Source organism: Perognathus longimembris, chromosome 5 (assembly GCF_023159225.1).
Source record: "Perognathus longimembris pacificus isolate PPM17 chromosome 5, ASM2315922v1, whole genome shotgun sequence".
Lineage (NCBI taxonomy): Eukaryota > Metazoa > Chordata > Mammalia > Rodentia > Heteromyidae > Perognathus > Perognathus longimembris.
In genome coordinates, this window is record NC_063165.1 from 30,864,344 (window position 1) to 30,888,236 (window position 23,893).

Genomic DNA, 23,893 nt, shown 5'->3' on the forward strand with positions numbered 1-23,893 from the left:
TAGTAAGCAGTATGGCTGTTAAAAAAAACCTGAATGGCTGGGCTCTGGTGGCTCCCTCCTATAATCCTAGCTACTCAGAAGGCTGAGATCTGAGGATCACAGTTCAGTCTGGGCTGTCTGTCAGTCTGAGCAGGAAAGTCCATGAGACTCTTATCTCCAATTAACCACCCGAAAACTGGAAGTGTGCTGTGGCTCAAAGTGGGGGAGCACTAGCCTTGAACAAAAAGAGCTCAGACATAGCCCAGGCCCCAAGTTCAAGCCCCACAACTGATGGGGGGAAAAAAAACCTGAATGGAAAAAAATTTAAAAATGATGGTTTACTAAACAATTTTACCCCACAGAATCTCTATCTTAGGATTAAATTAAAATAAACCAATAATTTTACTACAGGGAGTTTAGACATATGGCTTAGAAAAAAATGATATATTAGCCAAGGCTTGTACTATAAAGGATTTTTATATTTTAAATATTAGTGACAAGCCTTATGCTATTAATTTCACATAAGTGCTTGGAACAATGGTTGGCACAGGTTCAGGATTAAGTACGTTACAGCTGGTTTTGAAAAAATTATGATTCTCTTTCATTCTGTTTTCCTGAACTGCCTGTTATGAAGTTAATCATAAACAATTTCAACTACATTGTTAGTAACTGCAGCTTTCCAGCTCAGCCCTCGTATCCTGAAATGTGTAACCATCCCAAACTTGTCTAGGACCTGAGCATGCCTTCCTCTTAACTATACTCCTCATCTTCCTCCTCACCACCCCTAAGCTTTCACCAGTGTATCATACTCCAATTATTTACTATACTTTCAGTGACAACTGTGGATCAGAGCACAAACTGAAACACAGTCCAAAACCTTGAGCAAGTTATTTATGCTTCTAGCCTCATCATTACTACTATTCAGTTCACTCAAGGTGTCACACGCTGGCCTCTCTGGCTATTCCTAAAGTTCTTTCCCCTCCTTCCCAAGCGCCTTAACACTCCACTCACTGACTCTCTGCTCAGCTTTCCCAATACGGAATCTGAGATCCATGTGCCTTCCCTCTGTGGGAGGTACCAAGGGGGATTATTCTGCATTGCAACCTGTGCTGGTCTGTAAGCTTTGGTTCACCATGGAGCTTCTCAACACATGGCTCAATACTTGGCACAGGGTAGCAGTCCAAGTATTCAAATACTTGTTGCAGAACTAAATTAAGAAACAAAAAATGAAGTCATATTTCTCTACCAAACCTGTCCCTCCTGCTTTGTTATCTCAACTCATGATACTGCTCATGTCTAACTGTATAAGCCCGAAACTTCAAGTCACCCTATCTCCCTCCTTTCTCTTTAGTAGACACCTACTCATATATCCTTTTGATGCTGCTCTATAACACATTCCTCTCCATCTTTTCTCCCTTCTCTAGAATCAGTGGGTAAAGTTTCTGCCTGGCCTAATGGTGTTCCAAACTCATTTGGGCTGCCTCTTTTTCTTCCTCTTTAATCCACCCCTACTCTTTACTACCTTGCTACATAGTAGCACCTGTTTGCTATACACTCAATGATGCCCATCTGTAGAATAAAACCTAAATTTCTCTCTCAGCAAGTTTGTCTTTCCTGTTGCAGAAACTGCCCAGGCAGTTTCTGTGGTTTGGTTACCACTCAAGATCCTCATGCGCTGAATCATATTTTGTCCCACTGTTCACATTAGTGTACAGGCTCAATGTATAAATCCAAGGTCATACAATAATATTAGTAGTAACAAGCTGTGGAAATGAAACTTACTGAGTTTTAAATTATACTAAAGAAAACGTCACAGTTCTTATTCTACTAACTTATACTCTCACTCTCCAACAGTTGAATTGTTCTATATCCATATTCAGATTCTATTTCACACTACAATGCATTTCTTCAGGACCAACCAGGTGAGCTAGCTCTATACCAACCTGTTTCTCCAATGCCAAGCACACACCAATATGAGGATGAGAGTAGTAAGGACCATGACTAGAACAGGAACAAGAACAGCAGCAAGTGCTACATCTGAAATGATAAAAACAAACATCAACACAAATCATGTTCAACAAAAGCAGAAATCACAATGGAAGAGACAAAGATTCAGCTACTATGGTTCACCATTTCCTTTCTTAAAAAAAAACCTTAAAAAATGTTTATGAAGATCCAGCATAAGTTGGCAAGTTCACAGTTTCCTAGATATGTGGACATTTGCTGCAACTATTCACTTCATGTTTTAAATCACCAAAATAAAACTGCAAGACAAATGACATAATGGGTGAATCATTTTCTGCATATGTTAAGATTAGTGCGAAGAATAAGTATGGTTCAGGACTTTACAAGTCAAAAGCAAACTATAGCAGAAAAATTATTAGAAATCCACTGAAAACTCATTGAAAAATATAAGCATTAAACATGTCATTATCACTAGTAATTCAAGAAACTAAGTTAAAAGTAGATACTTTGTTATCATACTGGCAAATGTCTGAAAGGACAACTAATTGTTTAAGAGAATGCCAGGAAACATATTTTTTAATGTGAATATATAAGCTGGTATTACCTTTATGACAGATATTTTGTGTCACTATCTACAAAAACTTATGAGTGGCAAATTTAGGATTTAATTTCTTCTTGGGAAGAAATGAAGACATTGATTTAACTTTAAATATATTCATTCCAACTTCTTTTTCCCATAAGACTCAAGAACTGGAAATTACCCAAGTATCTCAAGATGAACGAGAATAAGAGAATTACGGCACCATCCTTATAGTTGAATATAGCAATTATCAATGGAGTTATTTACTACACAATGACAAAACATTTCATAGCTTTCATTATACATTGTCCATTCAGACAATATAGTGTCTGGAAGTAATAACAGGCCTGAAACTTGACCTGACACTAGAGCTGGCAGTAGGAACTCCAGCGATAACTTAATTCCCTTTCTGCATATGGAGCACAGGGCCTGTAACAGAGAAGGGTCCATCCAAGGTTATTTTGAACATTAGTTGCTTCCTTCTGCTTTCAAACCCGTCCTAACCTTGAGGATGACAAGAGTGGCAAATGCTGATATTCACTGGGGACCTAAGAACCAGGACACAGCTGGCTCTAATCCTCATGACATTCTTTGCTCAAAAACTATATCCAAGAGAGGAAGTGGTAGGGGATAGGAATGAGGGAGAATCAATTAGTGGATGGACTAACATGAGGACAAAAGTAAGCAAAGTGATCAGTTTAGGGGAGCACAGGGTACTCCCTTCTAATCAATGCACTCTACAGAGGACACAAGTCTGTAGACTCCTCAGAAAGGGGGTTGGTTGTCATCTTCTCACATTTTCCTACTTTGGAAAGTTGAAGAGATAACTGTGAGTGAAAGTCTCTTGTTCATGGGTTTGAAAAATATGAAGTGTTTGAAATAGCTTCAGTTGAAAGCAAACACTAGAATTCATTAGGGAAATCTGAAAAATCTCATCAAAATCTAACTGTAACACACTCTTTCCCTACTCTTTTCTTTCTCTCCCCCACCTCCCCTCAGCTCTCTGTGTTTATGCACTGCTGGTAATCAACTCCAGTCAGTGCCTTACCCATGTTAGGCAAGTGCTCTACCATTAAACCACATCCTCAGAACTCCCTCCCTAAAATTTTTGAGGCCTGCAAGACATGATTGCATAGAAATAGAATATGATCAAATCAGAGCTTAAAACTTCTGCTTAGCTAAAAACAAAAACAAACAAATGAACAAACAAAAAACTCTATACCCACCATCCAAAGGACACCAGAGGTCTTCAACTGAGAAGATTCAGTCTTCCATTATTCTTACTAAGCTTATTGGGATCCTACTTTTGGAAAAAGAGACTGGAGGGTACTTTTAACCTTGAGCTTTGGAGATTCTTTAAATCAGATTTCAGATAAGCAATAGACTTAAATGACTGGGTTTAAATTCAGGCATGAGGTTTGGGATTTTCTCTAAATGTATGCCATCCACAAACTGGTAGATGATCTCAGAAGACACTTTTATCTCTCCTCTGAATACCTGCTTCTTTCTACCTTTTCCTGTGGCACGAGAGTAAAACTGATCATTTTAGAAATACTTTAGAAGACAGGAAAGAAACTCACGTGAAAAACTATAGAGGAAGGTATCTGAAAGCTGGCGCATGTTTAGAAAAACAGATTCTAATAAGCACATTTCTCAAAAACCAAACTGATTTAAGATCTACACGGCACAGATTTTCCCTCCCTGTGCTGGCCTGTTTTTCATCTGTTAGGAATGACAGAAACTCCATTACAATACTGACACTTCATTTTCTGAATTCAATTGAAGCTTTGCTTTTCAACAATCAGCCAATAAAACTACTATGCTTTATATATTTTAACATCTTATTTATCACTAGCAACATAATTTTAAATTCCAACACAACTGTAATCTGAAAAATAGTAGCAATTGGAAACACTTAAAGAGCAAGAGACCAGTTTTTTTTTTGTTTTTTGTTTTGGCCAGTCCTGGGCCTTGCAAGGACTCAGGGCCTGAGCACTGTCCCTGGCTTCTTTTTTGCTCAAGGCTAGCACTCTGCCACTTGAGCCACAGTGCCGCTACTGGCCGTTTTCTGTATATGTGGTGCTGGGGAATCGAACCTAGGGCCTCGGGTATCCGAGGCAGGCACTCTTGCCACTAGGCTATATCCCCAGCCCAAGAGACCAGTTTTAATGAGCATATTAACTCAGAGAATTCTTTCAAAAGCATTATTTTCTACCCTAAACTTTTGTTTTCTTTTCCTCTTTTTCCTTCTCATGTGCAGAAAAAGCTTGTTTCCCACTATGGATTTAGAAAAAACAATTTTAAATTCTACATTTCTAAGACTGACTCAACTGTGTTTAGCTGGGAGAAAAAAAAATTAAAACATGACCTATGAAACAATAGCCATCTCTAAATACTTAAAATATACTTCTACAGGGTACCAGAGAAAAGAACTGAGCTCAGTGCATTCAAGTGTTTTCCTTAAGAAAGGAAATTTATTTTTTGTAGTTATTTATACTTGGAAACCACAAAAGGAAAGAAACCTTGGGTTTCAGCAGGAACTGTTTCAGAAAACTTTAGATGAGAACAAAAGACCCACAGACCATTACCCTCACATCTGCATACCTTTGGTTACATCTGGAGTCACAGTAGTGTTTCTGATATCAGGAGTAGCAGTTGTTTGTTCTGTCTGTGCAGGAAATTCCTTGTTACTGCGAGGTTGTAGTGGTTGTGTAAGTTTGGGGGCACGACCTTGAAAAAAGTTAAAAAAAAAACTGTGCTTTTTATCTATACCAACTTATTATGAATTTATTTTGTATACTGTTTTAAAGTACAGACAGGAAATTATGCTACAAATCCAAGGAGATTCAAAATTCTCACGCTGGAGATGGACTTACCTTTGGCTACTCTAGGAAGTAGTGTGGTGTTGGTGAGGTCATTGCTGTTCCTAGGAGGGGGAGGTTGAGTCTTCGGAGAACGGCCTTGAAAATGATTTATTTATAAGTTTATGTTTCGCTTTTAAAAATCAGTTTAAAAACAGTACTATTAGATGTCTTCAACAATTTCTAAACTACTAGATTCCACAGAGTGACTTTAAATGACTGAGCAAATATACTGGAAGGATGAATATTAGACAGCATAAGTGTACTGTAAGAAATGAGAAGCAAGTGACTGATACAGGCTCAAGTATTTACTGGGGGACAGACCTGCAGGGCTGTTCCATGCAGGAAGGGAGGCAGTAGCAGCGGACAGGTGTAGGCTTTAAACACAATTTTAGGGGACAGTCACATTATGTGGATCATGGGAATTCGGAGGGAGAGTCAGTTCTGAGGAGGTATTACATGGCCTCCAGGAATTGAGGGGAGGGACTGGTTCCGAAGGCATATAAGGAAGCTGTTGAAACTGGGATGGTGATTTGTATATCACACCAGGAAAACAGTACAGCATTGGGGAAATAGAAACTTAACAGATTTTTATAAACAGGTAGGGACAGAGTGAGGACTTAACCAGCAAGCTGACTCCAAGACCTTAGATGTATACATTTTTCAGTTAAGTTACTAAGACATCTAAACTTAATCTTAGGAAAGGAGAATAGTGGGGAACATAATACAGCTGAACTATAAACCTATACAGGCCTACCTGTATAGTTACTCAGTTCATCTAATAATCACTTTTGGGGAGCCAACTATATGTCAGGCACTGTGGTAGTTTTGGGGAACAAAAAATTTCGTAAGTTATTCCCATTTTTAATTAACTCAAAGATACACGTAAGTTTAAGTAAGCTTGCTGTTCTAATCTTCAGTGTTTATTTTATAATACATGAGAATCAATAAAAAATTAATATTGATACTAGATTTGGAAAGTAGTGACAGTGAATCATCTCATGACTGGGATCTTATTACTTCTTCCAATTACAATTAATAAACATACTGATATAACTTCTAAATTTATTTAAGAAGGTATTTCAATTGACACAAAAACGTTAATAGCAAAACCAGTTTAAGTAAATAATCCTTAGTAGAGAGGTTCTTGAATGTTCCCAACTCTAAGAAGTGATACATAACTGAGGCGACAGACAGTAATTATTCTGATCTGACAACTATACATTTTATGCATGTATCGAAATGTAACACTTTACCCTTTAAATGTGATTACTCCATGTCCAATATACATTAAGAATTCAACAATCAGGTGAACATAACATATCTAAATCACACTGCCTCTTTACCTTTAGGAATGACCTGACATCCAAGCAGTTCCATTTTCATGGCAATTTTCTGTTGCCACTGGGTAGGGTTCACTCTAATAAAACGTGCAGTAATTGGTGGCAAAAAGTTATTACGTACATCCTGGTGATAATCTTTGTTTCCTTGAAATATCTTTAAAAAAAACACAGCAAAAAAAAAAATGGTACTTTACATCAACAGGTCAGAACTAAATTGCTCCACTAAAACAAGTTTTGTGTTTTATTCTTGGGCTTTCAACAACATCTATAAAGTATGACAACAAGAATTAATTTCTACGAAAATAAATTATCACCTGGAAGAACTACTAAGAAGCTATACATTTTTCATTAAAATCTTACATAAATAAACTAGAATATGATAATGGTTTTAATGATTTATGAATTTAGCAAGAGTGTTAACCTGGCAATTTGGGAAAAGGATTTCAATTAAAGTGAGATACTGTTTATAATGTTAATGAACTATTAATCCTGTCTTGTAAAATTACTAATTACTTGTACATACTAGTTTTATTTTTTAAAAGTAAAAAAATCAATTATTTAGTATCTTAGAAGAAATGCTTTTGTGTACATTTTTAATGTCTTTTTTTAAGATTGAATATGAACACACTAGCAAATACATCGTTCTATACCTCTACCTACAGGGCAAACTGAACTAAGGCAGTTACTACAGTCTGTTTATTTCCTTATTGCTACAAAAACGAGAAAAGTAATTTTAAAAGCAATGTTCTATGCCTCTGTTTGTAATCAAACAGGTTCAAACACATTATATAAATTATCTCCAGGTACAAATATAATTAATTTTTTTGTGTGCCAGTACTGGGACTTGAACTCAAGAGTCTTGACCTCTTGCTTAGCTTTTCTGCTTATGGTTGGCATTCTACCACTTGAGCCACTGCTCCAGTTCTGGCTATTTGCTGATTCACTGGAGATAATGAGTTTTGAGGATCTGTGGATCAGGACCTTAATCCTTCTAATGTCAAGAGCCATTAGTGCTCAGCAAAAATATGTTTTTAAGTGCCTTACCTCATTCCCTCAATTATTTCAAAGAAATGAGTGTATCTTATACTGAATCAATTTTTAATTATTTATAATGTATTTTCATACCATTAACTAATGCAGATGTTCTTCATGATTAAATGACCAAGGGCCCAGGAAACTGACTCAGAAATTAAGAGGACTGCCCAGTAACAAGGTAGTGACTTAAATGTGAATCATGTATATGCTAAAAAAAAAAAAAAAAAGCCTTTTTTTTTCCTTGAGGGCCAATAAACTTGTTGCTTTCTAAATACTTAAAGGTTTGTTAAGGTTGTTTGTTTGAAATCAGGTAAGGCATGAGCAAGTACACATTTAATTTTCCAAGTTATTTCCAAACATTAGGTTTATTCCTTTTGGCTGATTCACACTGAATTAGATGGAGTATTACTATTTGTCATTCTCTAAATGGTTTGTTTTAAAAATACAATCTTCTTATACTTGGCAAGCTTCCACAATGATTTCCTTAACTATTACTCTATAACCAATTAAAGGAAATTATTTTCAGACTCATTATACTAATGGTACAGAAAGTACAGTGAAATACCATTTTAGGATGAAAGGTAGTGTGAAGATTCTGTTCTCTAACTCTCATCTCAATTTAATAAAATAACATAGGAAGACCTTATAAATACTAAATGATTTTCCCCCCATAATCAGCGTTTATTGCAAATTTCTGCATACAGAGAAACTTGACAAAGCATCACTAGGAAAAAACAAAAATGGAAATAAGAGCCTTCATTTCCAAGAAACAACTTTTATAGGATATTACCAAATAATATAGAAAAATATTAGAAAGTAATAATTATGCAAGCAAGTTGTAGATATATTAGTCCCCGTTTCTGACACACAAAAAAACCTAATCTGATCTATATCAGCTCATACACATGTGCAAGCTTAGAAAAGGTGTGAAATGATATACTAAGTAAAGGATAGATGAGGGAACAGGTGTGCAAATGTGCTGAAACGATGGTTGTTTCATATAATTCAATAGTAACACCTTCCCTTCTGTTGACCACACAGTAACAGGGGCTGGAATTAAGTGTCAGAAATCAACATGTAAAACTGGATAAAATATACGATGCACTGGTTCTCAGTGGACAACAGGCAAATGAATGAGCACTGCTCACCAGTACTGTCAAGATTGTTTTCAGAAGCAGTATGGAGCTCCCCTATGATCTAGCAATCCCATTTCTGGGCATTTACCCAAATATCCACAAACAAGGCCATACTAAAGTTACCAGCTCAACCATGTTCACTGCAGCATCATTTACCATAGCAAAGATATGGAACCATCCCAGATGCCCCTCAGTAAATGACTGGATCAAGAAGATGTGGTGTGTGTTTGTGTGTGTGTGTGTGTGTGTGTGTTTGTGTACACACACACATATACATACATACATACAATGGAGTTCTATGCTTCCATCAGAAAGAATGAGATTTCATAAAAAAATGGAAAGACCTAGAAAAATTATATTAAGTGAAGTAGCCAAACCCAAAGAAAAGTAAGTTGCATGGTTTCCCTCAGGTGTTAAGAACTAGAATATTTCTATGATATCCTCAACAGGGATTCTCAACAACCCAACTGCTTAATACATAGGACTATATATATAATGAAGTATCCCAACATGAACTCCAAGCTATGTGAACAAAAAGTTCTTATGTACTATACGTTATTTATTTTTAGTCTTTTCTTTCATCTCTCTGAATTTTCTGTATCGTGTGTCTTGTATAAAAGAGTATTAAACCAGGGAAAGAGAAAGGGAATCACAAAAACAGCAGGTCAAAGGACAAACTAATACAACAATGATACTCACTGAACAACGGTTGGATATCAACCTTTCGACTTGGGGGGGAGGGGAATAGGAAGAGATAAGTGGGAGAAAATGAAGAATAGGGTAACACTGTCTAAAAACAAATATAATCATTACCTTACTTATGTAATTGTAACCCCCCTGCTCATCACCTTCTTTTTTTTTTTTCCAAATTTTTATTATCAAACTGATGTACAGAGAGGTTACAGTTTCATACGTTAGGCATTGTATACATTTCTTGTACTGTTTGTTACTTTGTCCCTCATACCCCCCTCTCTCCTCCCCCTTTCCCCCCCTGAGGTGTTCAGTTCACTTACACCAAACAGTTTTGCAAGTATTGCTTTTGTAGTTGTTTGTCTTTTTTTACCCTGTGTCTCTCAATTTTGGTATTCCCTTTCAATTTCCTAGTTCCAATACCAGTATACACGGTTTCCAATATACTCAGATAAGATTACAGAGATAATAAAGACAAAAACTTATTTTTTTTTAAAAAAGATCGTTTTCAAGCCACTGAGTAAGAAGAAAGATCACAGAGCCTACTGTTTTCACTGAGTTATGAAGAAAGAGCTCAGAGACTTTGAAGACAATAGGTATCTAGAGCTTGCAGAGAACAGCTAAGGACAGAAGGGAACTGGAGGACAGAGAAAAGAATAAGAGATAGACTGATAACCCTAGGTATTTTCCCTTATGTTTTTGGCTACATGAAAAGAAACAACCTGCCAAGAAAAGAACCATTAAGAACCAGTTACACTGCTTAGCAAGAAATGTATTCATTACCTAACTTATGTTACTCTAGCCCCTCTGTACATCACCTTTACAATAAAATTAAATTAAATTAAAAAAAAATCTTAGATTGCCGGGCACCGGTGGCTCATGTCTGTAATCCTAGCTACTCAGGAGGCTGAGATCTGGAAGATTAAGATCTGAAACCAGTATAGGCAGAAAGGTCTGCAATACTCCCATCTCCAAAATAACCAGCAGAAAGCCATGGCTTAAGTCGTAGAGTGCCAGCCAGGAGCAAGAAAGCCAAGCAAGTGAACCATAATTTATATAAGGACCCAGATATGACATGGTAAATTAGTAGGTAAGGACATAAAAGAATTATTATTATATGTACCACATCATCTCAGAGACAGATGAAAGCAGTCATAGAAATGAGACATTAATTTTTTTAATCCTAAACTTAAAATCTAGAGGCAAAAGACAACACTAGAGATAAACTACATTAGATGGGCTTAATAGCAAATTAGACACTGTCAAATAAATTAGCGAACTTGAATACAAAACCAGAAATGTTCCAAACCAAATAATGGAGAAAAAGAGATTAAAAACAAAAGCAGCATCAGTGAATTTTCTGGTATACTTAAGGGCCATAGTAGTAAATGATATCAGAAATGGGGGAGAGAAATACTTGAAGGAAAATATTCTACAATTTTCTAAATCTGATGTAAATCATAATTATGAATCCAAGAAACTCAAAGAATCCTAAGAAACATGAAGAAAATTACACAAAATCCATCAAATTGACTAACACAAATCTTAAAATGTTAAATGCAGAAATACTTATTATACATTCAGGAACAGAGAGATAAGATTGAGAAAAAGAATTCTCATCAAAACCAAAGCAACCCAGAAAATAGTAGACCAACAAACAAAATCAACCTAGAGTTGTAGATTAGTGAATTTATCTTTTTTAAATGAAGGGAAAAGGTCTTTCTCAAGAATATAACCCAATGCTATGTATGCATGTAGTATTTATTTGACAAGTCTGACGCATTAATCAGAAAATAGGTCTGGAGATAAAACTGCGATTTTCTTCAAAAGGCATAGGCTAATCAAAGATGAAGTTGCCTAAAATGACCAGAAGAGAGCAGTATGCAACAAAATACTTAATTTTTACATCTCAACAGGATTGCTTCTGAAACTTATAACAAAGGCACATCTTTAAAAATAATTTTTTAAAATATCTTTTCAATCATTTTACCTTATCCTGCTCCATACCAGGTTCTCTGTACACTGTCCATTTCTGCCCATCATCACTGTACAGAATTCTGTAGGCTGACACATAGTACTTGTGCTCTACCATAGTGGACCCAGTGGTTATAATACCTGAAGGAAGATAAAGAGTGGCTTTCATTAGGACACCAAGTCTGATTCCCAAAGTTTGCTCAGCATCGAAATATAAATACCTGTGATGTCCTGTACAAACATTTCTGGTAATGGTTTATTTCCATCTCTCTTTTTTAAAAAAATATTATTGTCAAGGTGATATACAGAAAGGTTACAGTTAAGTACATAAGGTAGTGAGTACCTTTCTTGTCAAACATTGTTAAGTTAAAGTTTTCATCTTAATAGTTACTAAATTCTTGGCTTTTTGGCCTTACAGAGATAGGAAGAATTCTGGGCATGCATAAGGAAGGAACGGTTCTGCTTTGGCAGCTTGTGTTCGTATCACTATAAAGTAGGTTTCAATCTCTTAGTAAAAGTAATTTCCTGGGAATAAACAAATCAAAGATAATGATTGGTATTTTCAGCACCAAAACACATCTTCTAACCAAGTTATTATATAAACTAGTCTCAACCAATTATTCTGACCATTTGCCAACTTCACTTAAATTATATTTATATTTATTAGCATTGAATATTTACAGCACATAGGTTATTTTCATGAGACTTTCTCTTAGTGACTAAGAGATGATTAAAATATCTCAATATAACTTTACTGAGATTCTCTTTTAAAAGAACCTTATTACAATGAGAAGTTACTAAGAATTAAACACCCCCTCTTTTGTCTATTTTTTTGAGGGGGAAGAATGCTGGGGTTCAAACTCAGGGCCTTGTGCTCAGAGGCAGTGACTCCACATGTGGGCCATGCCCTTCTGGGTTTCATTATATTTTTAATAGGATCTTGACTTTGGTGCCCAGGCAGGACTGAATGGTGATCTTTCTATTCAGGATTCCTGTGTAGCTGGGATGATGAGCATACCACTGTTTTGTTTAATTTGTTGAGATAAGGTCTCTTAAATTTTTTGCCCAGATTGAGTAAATTGCAATCAAACCTATCCCCCTGATCTCAGTGAGCAAGTACCTATGATTACAGGTACGAGCCCCTGTAACCAGATCTTTTGTCATATTTTATGAAACCATCTCCAATACCAGGAAAATACAGAAAACTTGAAGCAATATAATAAGATTTCAGTTACTTAATTTTCTATGAAAATGTTAAGATGTTATAAGGTTTCCAAAGAAAATCAGTACTGTCAATCACTGTATAAAAATGTCCTTTAAACTCAATGGCATAAAGTATAAATGTGTGGAAATCCTCCCCTATGTAACTAACATGAACTAATAGAAAAAGAAATATGCCCTTTAGCTAGGCAGGGTGTGCATGCCAGTAATCACAGGTACTCACATGGCAGACAAAGAAAAGGATGATCATAAGTTTGAGGACAGAACTGGCAAAGTTACTGGTATCTTATCTTAAAAACAAAACAGCTGGGATGTGGTACAAGGGTAAGATTCTGGGTTAAATTCCAGGTAGCAACGCCCCCCCCCCCCAAAAAAAACCACACCCCAAAACAAAACAAAAAAATTCAACAAACAAAAGAAGGAAAAGGGAAAAGCAGAAAACAAAATTGTATCTCTTAACCTGTTATTTTCTTTTCTTTATTCAGATCTACTTGTAGCCACTGATACTCATCAGTGACAAAAGCAGCCCAAGGAGGCCCAGGTTTTCTCAGCCGAGCCTTTTCAGGTTTCCAGCGGTTCTCCTGACCCATGTGGTCAGTCCACTCCAGCACTGATGACGCTGTTATCTGAGGATCAGCAATCACACCTGATTCCATCCCCAGTGTTCCATAACAACCTGAAACCACACAGAAAGTCAGTTTGATTTCCAGAGGCAAGTTCAAAATATATAGCCCTGCTTACTGTAAACTTCCTTTGTACAACAGGGTAAGTGCTCCTTTGACTACATCTTTGTGTGTCCCTAAGAACTTAAAACCTACACTTGTTGCTGAGTATCTGTGGGACTGATTCCAGAACACTTCTTACCACCTGTCCCCTTCACAAGAGAATATCGAAATCTGCAGGGGTTCAAGTCCCTTGTATAAACTGGTGTAATATTGACAAGTGACCTGCATAATACCTTTCCTGTATGACTCTAGATTAATATAATCATCTTACATTATCTTGTAATGCCTAGTACAATGTTATGCAAATAGCTGTTACACTGTATTACTTAAGAGACGACCATGACAAACATCTACATGTTTACTAGAAGGGATGCCTTCTTTTTCTTCAATGTTTATAATCTGAAGATGTGGAATAAGGAAAAATAAGGAGGTCCAACTCCATTGATTAGGGACTGGAACTGTTATTTTATGGACATATACCCATTATCTGTCATTCGCTACACATTAGCTGCTATACAAATTACAAGTCAAAGAAGTCATGAAAAGCTTACCACTTGTCTTAAATGTAAAAAGGCTTGCAGACAAGTGTCCCCTGAAAAACAAAAAGATTTTTTTGTATGTGTGGGTGACACTCAATGGAACACATAAAATTCCTCAAATATACTTTGGTGAGACTTTGATTCCCTTCTTACATTCTTTAAAAAAGCTAAGATTTCTAACCAATAGACAAACAATGTTGTCTGATTTCTAAATATAACTTCTGAAATTAATGTAAACAACTTTCTCTATAAGCTTAACATCCAGTTTTATGTGTCCATGGAACCATTATTTTTTTACATTTTTTATTAGCATCAATTAGTTGTATGAGAGGGATTTCATTCTGACATGTGAATATATACATACAATGTGATGCAGTCAGATTCAACTGTCATGTAACCTTTAATATGTATTTATTGTCATTTTCATGAAATTAATTGACTCATAAAACTTCTCTCTGGCAACTGTTTTGGAGCAAAAGTACATGAAAAGGCATAATCTCAGAGAATGAGGCCCTAGTTTTCTAGCTAATAATTGAGGGACTGCTTTTTATTTTTAAGGAAAAAAACTTTTTTGAGAGGTGACTTTCAGAATTAAAATATAGCACTGAATCTGCATTTTAAAAGAGTGGGTGGAGGGCTGGGAATATGGCCTAGTGGCAAGAGTGCTTGTCTCATATACATGAAACCCTGGGTTCGATTCCCTAGCACCACATATATAGAAAACAGCCAGAAGTGGCGCTGTGGCTCAAGTGGCAGAGTGCTAGCCTTGAGCAAAAAGAAGCCAGGGACAGTGCTCAGGCCCAGGACTGGCCAAAAAAAAAATAAAAAATAAAAATAATAATAATAAGAGAGTGGGTGGAGGGAGTGAGCCTATCAGCTGGAGGAGCCACACAGCTTCCCAGAGGAAACATCCTTGATCACACCTGCCCTTAATACAGCGTGCAAAACTTACAAAACAACGCACCCTGCCTTTTTTATGTATCAAAAAGAGAATGCACCAGCCTATTTTTCTAAGTGCATAAAAGGAGAAAGGAATGAAAGTTGTATGCAAAATAGTGCAGAAGAAAGAAAAAGACCGACTCTACACTATAGTTGGGCAAATTACAGCTCAGGCCTAGCCTCCTTTGAATGGTCAGTGGGCTAAGAATTGTTTCTACATGGCTAAAAAATTGTGAAATTTAAAAAGAAATGTCAGCAACAAGGAGACATGTAATCTTTCTTTGTTCTTCTTTTTTTCTTTTAACTAATTAACTTTATTTTTGAGACACGACGTGTTGATACAAAGCTGAGGTTGGCCTCAAACTTTCAATCTTGCCTCAACCTCCCAAATGCTGGTAGTAATTACAGGTGTGTTAGCCATCATACCAGGATACTAGCTAGATCTTTTCAGAGAAAGTCTGCTCACTCTGTCCTGCTCTAAGTATGGACAATGTTCCTATCTTTTGAGTGAAATCTAGTTAAGGCTTCTAAAAACAATCTAGTTTTAGTTCGTTAAGTTTAGTGTTGTCTATGGGACAAAGTGTATCTATGGGCAAGATTTATAAAAAACAGACTACAGACACTGCACTTCTAGTTCATATTTCAAATTCCCTTGCTTTTGATGCCCAATCTGTTTAGCAACTCAGTAGAACACTGTAGAGACCATGAAAATATATTCTTCAATATTTTCTTGGGAAGACAGGGAGATTCATCTCTGCTTTATATACAAATTTATTTTATGTTCAAAATATCTCAATCATCTTGTCTATCCTGGCATTTTGGGCTATAAGAAACAGAGTGAGCTGTACTTTTGGATCTTTACTCAATGCTTAAAAGGAAGAAACAAATCAACCTTTCAAATGACCATTTCTTTGAAGAACAAGCCACAATTCCCATCGTCAGTAGTCTTGAAAATACTCAGATCTTGAGAACACTCATGGAGTCCTTACTGCACAAATGATACATCGTGAACACCATGAAACATGACATTCAGCTAGTCCCTGCCCCCCAGGCCAGCATGCTTACTACAAATAGCACCTGTACTTACACCACGGATGTGACGTTGTTAGCCAAGGAACTTTCATAGTATGGGATGCCTTTACTAATCACAACACTGATTTGGCCTCCCAGCACATTGGACACGACTCCAGCATGCACACCAGCCATGCACAATGGGGAAGACTGGAGGAAAGAAGAAAGAAAAGTTCTTCATTTTCTTCTGATACTTCATAAACAAGACACATCCTCAAGAAATTAAGTCACCTTGGACAGTTTTCTCATAAGCACTGATGACTGGTATTGTAACGCAACGGATTATGTGCAGAAGAGAAAAACTGAAAATTAAGTGTTACTCAAAAGTAGTTCCTGAAACAGTGAAAGGATAATCATATAAAATAGAAATGCATAACTATTATGACCAGTTATTGCCCAACCTTAAAATAAGCCTATATAAATTTACCCAAATGATCACAAACAAGGCCACACTAAAGCTCACAGCACAACTATGTTCACTGCAACATTATTTACCACAGCTAAGATATGGAACCAACCCAAGAGGCCCTCAGTAGATTAATGGATCAAGAAAATTGCAATTCAGAAAGAATAATATCACCCCATTTGTAAGAAAATGGAAAGACTTGGAAAAACTCATAGTAAGTGAAGTAAGCCAGACCCACAGAAACATTAGCTGCCTGGTTTCCCTCACTTGCAATAATTAGTCTATGTATGTCTAGGATAGTCTTAGCAGAGGACCATAATAGCTCACTAGCTATGTACATATGACCAAATAAAATGATGCTAATGGAAATGAATTCCAAGATATGAAAACAAGAGTTTTTTTGTAATTTTTTTCCTTTGGTTTATCTCTTTTCTTGTCACTGTTTTTTTGGTACTCTGTGTCTTGTATATATGTTTATCTCATTGGGGAAGAGAAGGGGAATAACAAAATGGTGAGACAAAGGACAAAGATGAATCAATGATAACTCACAAGACACTATGTTGGAAATGAACTTTACAACTTGGAGGGGAGAGGAGTTGGGGGTTATGGAAAGTGGGAGAAAACAAGGGAGGGGGTAATAATTTTTTACAAGAACCATCCTCATTACCTTACTTATGTAAATGTAACCCTTCTATAATCACTCTTAAAATAAAAAAACAAACAAAAAATAAGCCCATAATCTGAGGATCACAGTTTGTAGCTAGCCTGGGAAGGAAAGTCTGTAAAACTCTTATCTGCAACTAACCATCAAAAAGTCAGAAGCAGAGCTGTGATTTAAGTAGTAGAGGGCTAGCTGTGAGGGGGGAAAAATAGCTTGGGGACAGTGTCCATGCCCTGACTTCAAAGTCCCACATGACCAATAATAACATAAATAAGCCTATATCAAACTTACATCTCTATATCCATGAGGAATTGTTCCAGATATCTCAGCAAAAGGAAGGAGACAACCAGCTGGGCAGAATTTGCTGAAAAATGAAACAAAAGTTTATGTAATGCTGTATGTTCTGGAAACATACTTTATTTCAATTCAATGTGTCTAGCATAATCTCATCATGTTTACAGGATTTATCACTTCTTTTTACTCCTTTAAGATTTTCTTCCATCCAACCATACTCAGCATGTTTTCACACACATATTTACAAAGGTTTTCTCATTTTCTACATACAGCTTTATTTTACTTCGTAATGAATGGCAGACACTGTTTTTGTATAAGATCTAGTCATCATCTTCCATAGATTTCTATGAACATCATCTATGTTGTCTGTCCAATATTGGGCTGTTACAGGTAAGTTTACAGAAGTTAACTAAACAAAGGTAGCTCCTGCCATCACTGAGTTCACATCCCAGTAATGCAGGAAGACATTAAACCAATAGTGCCACAAATACAGCTGGGAAAATGATAACTCAAACATGTATTTGGTAAATCCTTTACATGCCAGACAGCATACTAAACATTGCGGGTAATGTACACAACAGTCCTATGGGGGGACACTATTATTATTCTAATTTATGGATAAGGAAAACAAGGAACTATGAGCTTGCATCACAGAGCTGGAAGGTACAGGGTGCTCCAGACCCCATGCTCTTCTGCACATTGCTCAGAAATTGGGTTCTGGGGAAGCAAAGCCACAGCAGCAAGCTAGGAGGTTACTAGAACAAGGAAATGTTGGAAAATGCATGGAAACTACTAGGGAGGACATGGCTCTGGGGTAGGATGAGTGTGTGTCTTAAATTATGGATGCCCAACACAGGTCAAATGTATTAAGCAAAACAAAGCTGGAGAGATTGGGAAAGGGCAGATAGATCATGCAGAGGTGACTTGGGCCATGGAAAGAAGGGGGGGATATAGGTCATAAGAAGCCAATAAAGGATTCTGACAGCTCACATGTATAACCAGACTCATAACTCTTCTGACTGTCAGGAAGAAAAGACCCTCTGTAGTCATGAAGTGGAAGCAGGGACACTGTAAAGATGAAAGTGCAGTAGCCCAGAAGTTATGGTTCATCCTGACTGTCAACCTGACTGGAGTAAGAAGTGCCTGTGAGAATAGTGAAGCACATCTCTGGGTAGGTCTGAGTGTAAGGGGGAAAAATTCGCCCAGGATGTGGTTGGCACCATCCCATAGGCTGGAAGAAAAGGAGAAAAATCAGGCAAGTCAGAATTCTCTCTGCTTCCTGGAAGCCATGATATGAGTTGTTCTGCTCTGACATGCCCTCCTTGCCACGATGGACTGAAACCCACTTGAGGCAAAATAAATCCTTCCTCCTTAAAGCTGTTTATCTCAAGAATCTGTCATAGTGATAATAACACAGAGATGACAAGAGCTTAAATGTGGATGATGGTGAGAAGAGGAATGGACGGGGCTAGCTAGCCCTCTATCAAATGATGTCACTGTCACCAGTGTTGACTATGACCCCCTCATGGTTCAGAAGGCCCTTTCCATACAGAGACACATTCATCCTTGAAGGCAAAAGTCACACTCTGGGTTATGAGTGACAGCTAGTTAAGAGTTTTGCTATTGAGATGAGTCCTTTAAGCTGATTTAAGTTTTGCCGAGCCGTGGGGAATAAAGCAATTTCAGGCAGAAGCTCTGAGAGCTCAGAGCAGTGTAAATAACATGCTGTACATACACGAAATTAGAAGTAAAGAGCTTCTCAAAATGTTTAACTCTTTTTCAACTTAGTATATACTGGTTGTACAAAAGGATTTCATTGTATATAAGTATTTCATATATACACATAATGTGCTATGATCAAAGCTGCTCTCTACTATTCTTTGTACTATTTTTTTCTTAACCCCCCTCTCCACCCTTCATCTTCACAAGCTTTTTGTTGTTGTTGTTGTTTTTAATAATAGTAGTCCTGGGGTTTCAACTCAAGATCACATACTTGCTATGGAAGAACTCTACTTCTGAGCCCTTTTCTTTTTCAGTATTTTCATTCCCTACCTAGGGAAAGCATACCATTGAATTTGGAGTTACAGGCATGTCCCCTTATGCTCAGCTTCTTCCAGAGATACAGTCTTGTGGACTTTTCTGCCTAGGCTGACCTACAACTGTGATCTTCCCCATGTAGCTAGGATGAGAGATACTATGCCCAGCAGTTGGGAAGGGGCCTTGCAGACTTTTCTGCCTAGGGTGGCCTCAAACTCACATATGTCAGTCTTTCAAGTAGTTAAGGGTACTGAGGAGGTATCCGGCTTATTTTCCCCAACAGTTCTTTTTTTGTGTGTATGTGTGCTGGTCCTGGGCACTGTCCCTGAGCTCCACCACTTGAGCCACACCTCAAAGTCTCATAAACTTTTCTGCACATGCTGGCTTTGAACTGTAATCCTCATACCTCAGCCTCATGAGTAGCTAGGATTACAGATCCTGAAGTCTTGGTCCTAGTACACTACAATATTTAGTGGTTTTGTTGTTGTTGTTTTGGTTTTTCTTGAGACCATAAGTCTTTATGATGAGGCCCAGACTGGCCTCAAACTCACAATCCTTCTGCCTCAGATTCCCAATTGCTGGAATTCACCAGTTTCTCTAGAGTTTTAAAGCAGAGAAATGATCAATCAGATTGTACTTAAAAACAAAACAAAACTGCTGAGATCTGAGGATTGCAGTTGAAAGCCTGAAGCCAGCCTAGGAAGAAAAGTTTGTAAGACTGCTATTTCCAATTAACTACCAAAAAGTTGCAAGTGGAGCTGTGGCTCAAGTGGTAGAGAATTAGCCTTAAACAAAAATGTCAGGGACAGTGCCCAGGCCCTGAGTTCAAGCTCCAGGAATGCCCTTCTTCCTCCCAAAATCACAAAATACACACACACACACACACACACACACAGATTTATGAAATAAAAAAAACTTCAGCAATGTTGTAAATAACAAGACAGTAAACAAATATTAGTAACTGGGAAATCACAAAAATATCCTATTTTAAACAAGAAACAGAGGTATGGAACAGAGAAACAAGTACAGAAACACTACATGGGATGAGCACTGAGAACTTATACCCTAAAACATCCCCTTCCCTTTTACGAATTTTAAAAAAAACGTAGCTTTTCTCTTGTCAGTAGTTTTGGACTTTCATGAACAAATAGTTCTACTTTTAAAACCTTTAACCCTTTTCATTTTGGAAAAGGTCTACAAGACTATTATTAAAGCAAAATATAAACATGAAACATCTTTAAGCTCAACTTATTGGAGCCTTGAAACAAAGTATCATAAGGTATTATATAATAATAATATATCACATATTAATAATATATTAGCAGTTAATTAATAAATAACTGATTGATATGAATTCACAATTAATATTAATAATATATGATGTATTAATAATATATTATATAATGTGTTAAATAAGGTATTATATAATATATTAAGTATAATAAGGTATTATACCAGTAGGTGTAAAAATGTGTAAAAAATGCAGAGGAAGGAGATGAAGAGATATATTTAACTATGTGAATACACATACAAATCATACATATAGTCCTACCTGAACTCAGGTTCAAGAAAATTGGAGGTGGTGTCCAAACAAGTAATTAGATCTAGAAAAACAAAAATAAAAACTGATGCAATATACAGATTTATTACTCACGTTAAAATAACAGGCACTATAGAATCTCAAATAGTCCCTAAGCTATTTATTTCAAAGGTAGCCTTTAGCTTAAGAACATTCAATGGGGGCTGGGAATATGGCCTAGTGGCAAGAGTGCTTGCCTCCTACACATGAAGCTCTCAGTTCAATTTCCCAGCACCACATATATGGAAAAAGGCCAGAAGGGACGCTGTGGCTCAGGTGGCAGAGTGCTAGCCTTGAGCGGGAAGAAGCCAGGGACAGTGCTCAGGCCCTGAGTCCAAGGCCCAGGACTGGCCAAAAAAAAAAAAAAAAATTCAATGGCTTCCCTCTGCTCTTAGGATATAGAGAACCAATGCCTTCAACGTGGCCCATGGTGCTGTGAAATGCCTGTCCCCAATGCGAGAGCATCCTCAGCTCTCACACTGTATCCATCTTGGGGTTTTGTCCTCCTCAGGATGCACTGGTACACACACAGGCTGCTCTGCAGGGCTTTTCCACTAGGCCTTAGCTCAGTCAACAGCTTTCCAGGGTCTCAGTTTAATAGCTGTTTCTCACAGAAGCACACAGCCTAGACCTTTCCAAGTCATCCCTTTAGCACAGTTAGGGCACTTAAGTATTATTTGTATTAACAAACAGATACTACCTTATGTTCTCAGAGTACTTACCATGTGCTATGTAAGACTGATTCGTTGATGAGCTAAAGAGTTACCTGCAGTGATACCAGCAGAACTTGGAGCTGTTTTTCTCTATAGAATATCTTAACAGTCTGGTTGCTATACAAATGCCTAGGATACCGCAAAGGTCCACATTGACCTCCAGTATTTCAGAAAGTCTACTTGGAATTTGATGAGACCATACCAACGTGAAATAGAAACACCAATCCTTACTTAACTGCTGGACAATATTGGATGCATATATGTATATATACACGTATACATGTATATGACGTGTATATATACATATATGTACAAGTTTGAAATAGAAAAAATTCCTTTCACTGGTAGATATAATTCTTTCTCTGAAAAATTAGTAAAGGAAAATGTTGAAAATTTGAAAAATATTGCTTAAAAATAACTGAAAGTAACAGAGGGGGGAACCCACAGTCTTATTAAAATAAGAACAGATAGTACAACTTGAGCTTACAATAGTTCAGAGCTTCATCCCAGAATGCTTCTTGATGTTCAATACTTCTTCCTACAACTTAAGCTGCAGAGGGGTAGATGCTAATTCTTTGCAATGTTTCCTTGTAGAAGGTATGCTGATTGTAAGGTCTTTAAAAAATAACTGGCATATTTCTATGGTAGATTCAAGGGAGAACTCAAATAATGTGATTTCTTAGAAATGTAAAGTCAAAGTTCAACAAAATAAATACCAGGAAGCAGGTCCTTGAAAGTTCAGTACAAATGAGAACAGGAAACAAATGAAAGGATTTTTATAATGAACTCTTGCATGAAATAACAAACATCAGTCCATCTCCAATGAAGTGGTGACTCTGTCAACATATTCTGTACCATATTAACAAGTTCATGGGAGTTTCTGACAACTTAAGTAGGTATTAGAGAAGGACTGTTCAGAATCTCTTATTCTCAACTACTCTAAGTTAATTACATTGCTAACCTTAGGGACATGCAGTAATGTTTCTCAAAAAAATTCATGGAATTCATTGTGGCATCTAAATTTCTTGGAGAGAAACTGAGGATCTCAACCAAAGTGAACCAGCCTGCAAATGAATGAGTCACGACAAGAAACTATGACTGAAAGATCGTTTAAGGAGTAGTAGAAAATACAACATGCATTCTCTAGAATAAACTCATCAACTCATTTCAATGAAATAATGTTTCTATTGGTGGCACAGGACACACACAAAAATATATATATACACAAAAATATACACATAAGATATGACTTCAAGAAAACATTGTAAAGTAAGGATTTCCTAAGATGATTTATGACAATGGAAAGTATTACTATCAGGAAATTCCCAAAGCAGATTTCCAAAAATCTTGGAAGCTAAGAATCATCTGACATAGTGACAGCAATTTGAAATTTGGCAGAGATTTATACATTTAACCATACTGATTCCATTCCTTGACATCACTATGAGTCTCTCAAGGAACTTTAGTGCGAGGTATCTAAGGTTCTGTGGGTCAAATGTACCTGCAGTTTAAGTAGCTAATGTAAAAATCTTATTTAAAAAAGCATAGAGGAGATCATTTTCACAAACTCTCAATTCAATAATTAATGAGTGAATGGGGAAATATGTACAAAAATAAATAATTAACCTGATGTTAAGACTAAGAGATTAGGAAGCAAAACAATGACAGTTTCAAGTGGGCAGGGGTGGGGGAATTGCACAAGTATTTAGTGGTGGGTGGAAATGCATCACCATTGTACCTGCTTTGTTGTTAATCCACAGGCACTAACCAGGCATGATTTGATTTAGTCCTCACAGCTATCCCACTCATGAACAGGACCTACAGAAGTGAGCTGACAGGCTAGGAATCACCAGGCTAGCATGTGGTAAACAGGACTTACTTTACTGTTGTTGCTTACAGAGTCTCACTAGGTTGCCTACACTCTTTGAATGCACAATCCTCTTCCTCAGCTTCGCCAGTACTGGAATTATAGGTGTGTGTCACTATGCCTGGCCATATAGGTTGTGACTGAAGGGTTACCTGATGCACTTTCCACATCACACTGTCTTACTTTTCCTGCTCTATCAAAAGCATTAATTGCTGGGTGCTGGTGGCTCCCAGCTATAATCCTCGCTACTCAGAAGGTTGAGATCTGAAGATTGCAGG

At 37.0% G+C, this 23,893-nt stretch overlaps 1 protein-coding gene across 1 annotated transcript in view; it reads right to left on the minus strand.

Annotated features, from left to right (window-relative positions):
- Positions 1-23,893, minus strand: part of Dcbld2 (discoidin, CUB and LCCL domain containing 2) — a 48,510-nt gene that overhangs the window by 3,853 nt on the left and 20,764 nt on the right. The window contains exons 4-13 of the mRNA XM_048346482.1: positions 21,009-21,060; positions 17,417-17,489; positions 16,075-16,208; positions 14,061-14,101; positions 13,245-13,460; positions 11,580-11,704; positions 6,732-6,882; positions 5,401-5,484; positions 5,129-5,254; positions 1,923-2,016 (exon numbers count right to left, since the gene is read on the minus strand). Coding sequence (XP_048202439.1) covers positions 1,923-2,016; positions 5,129-5,254; positions 5,401-5,484; positions 6,732-6,882; positions 11,580-11,704; positions 13,245-13,460; positions 14,061-14,101; positions 16,075-16,208; positions 17,417-17,489; positions 21,009-21,060 — 1,096 coding nt within the window. The remainder of the gene's footprint in view (positions 1-1,922; positions 2,017-5,128; positions 5,255-5,400; positions 5,485-6,731; positions 6,883-11,579; positions 11,705-13,244; positions 13,461-14,060; positions 14,102-16,074; positions 16,209-17,416; positions 17,490-21,008; positions 21,061-23,893) is intronic.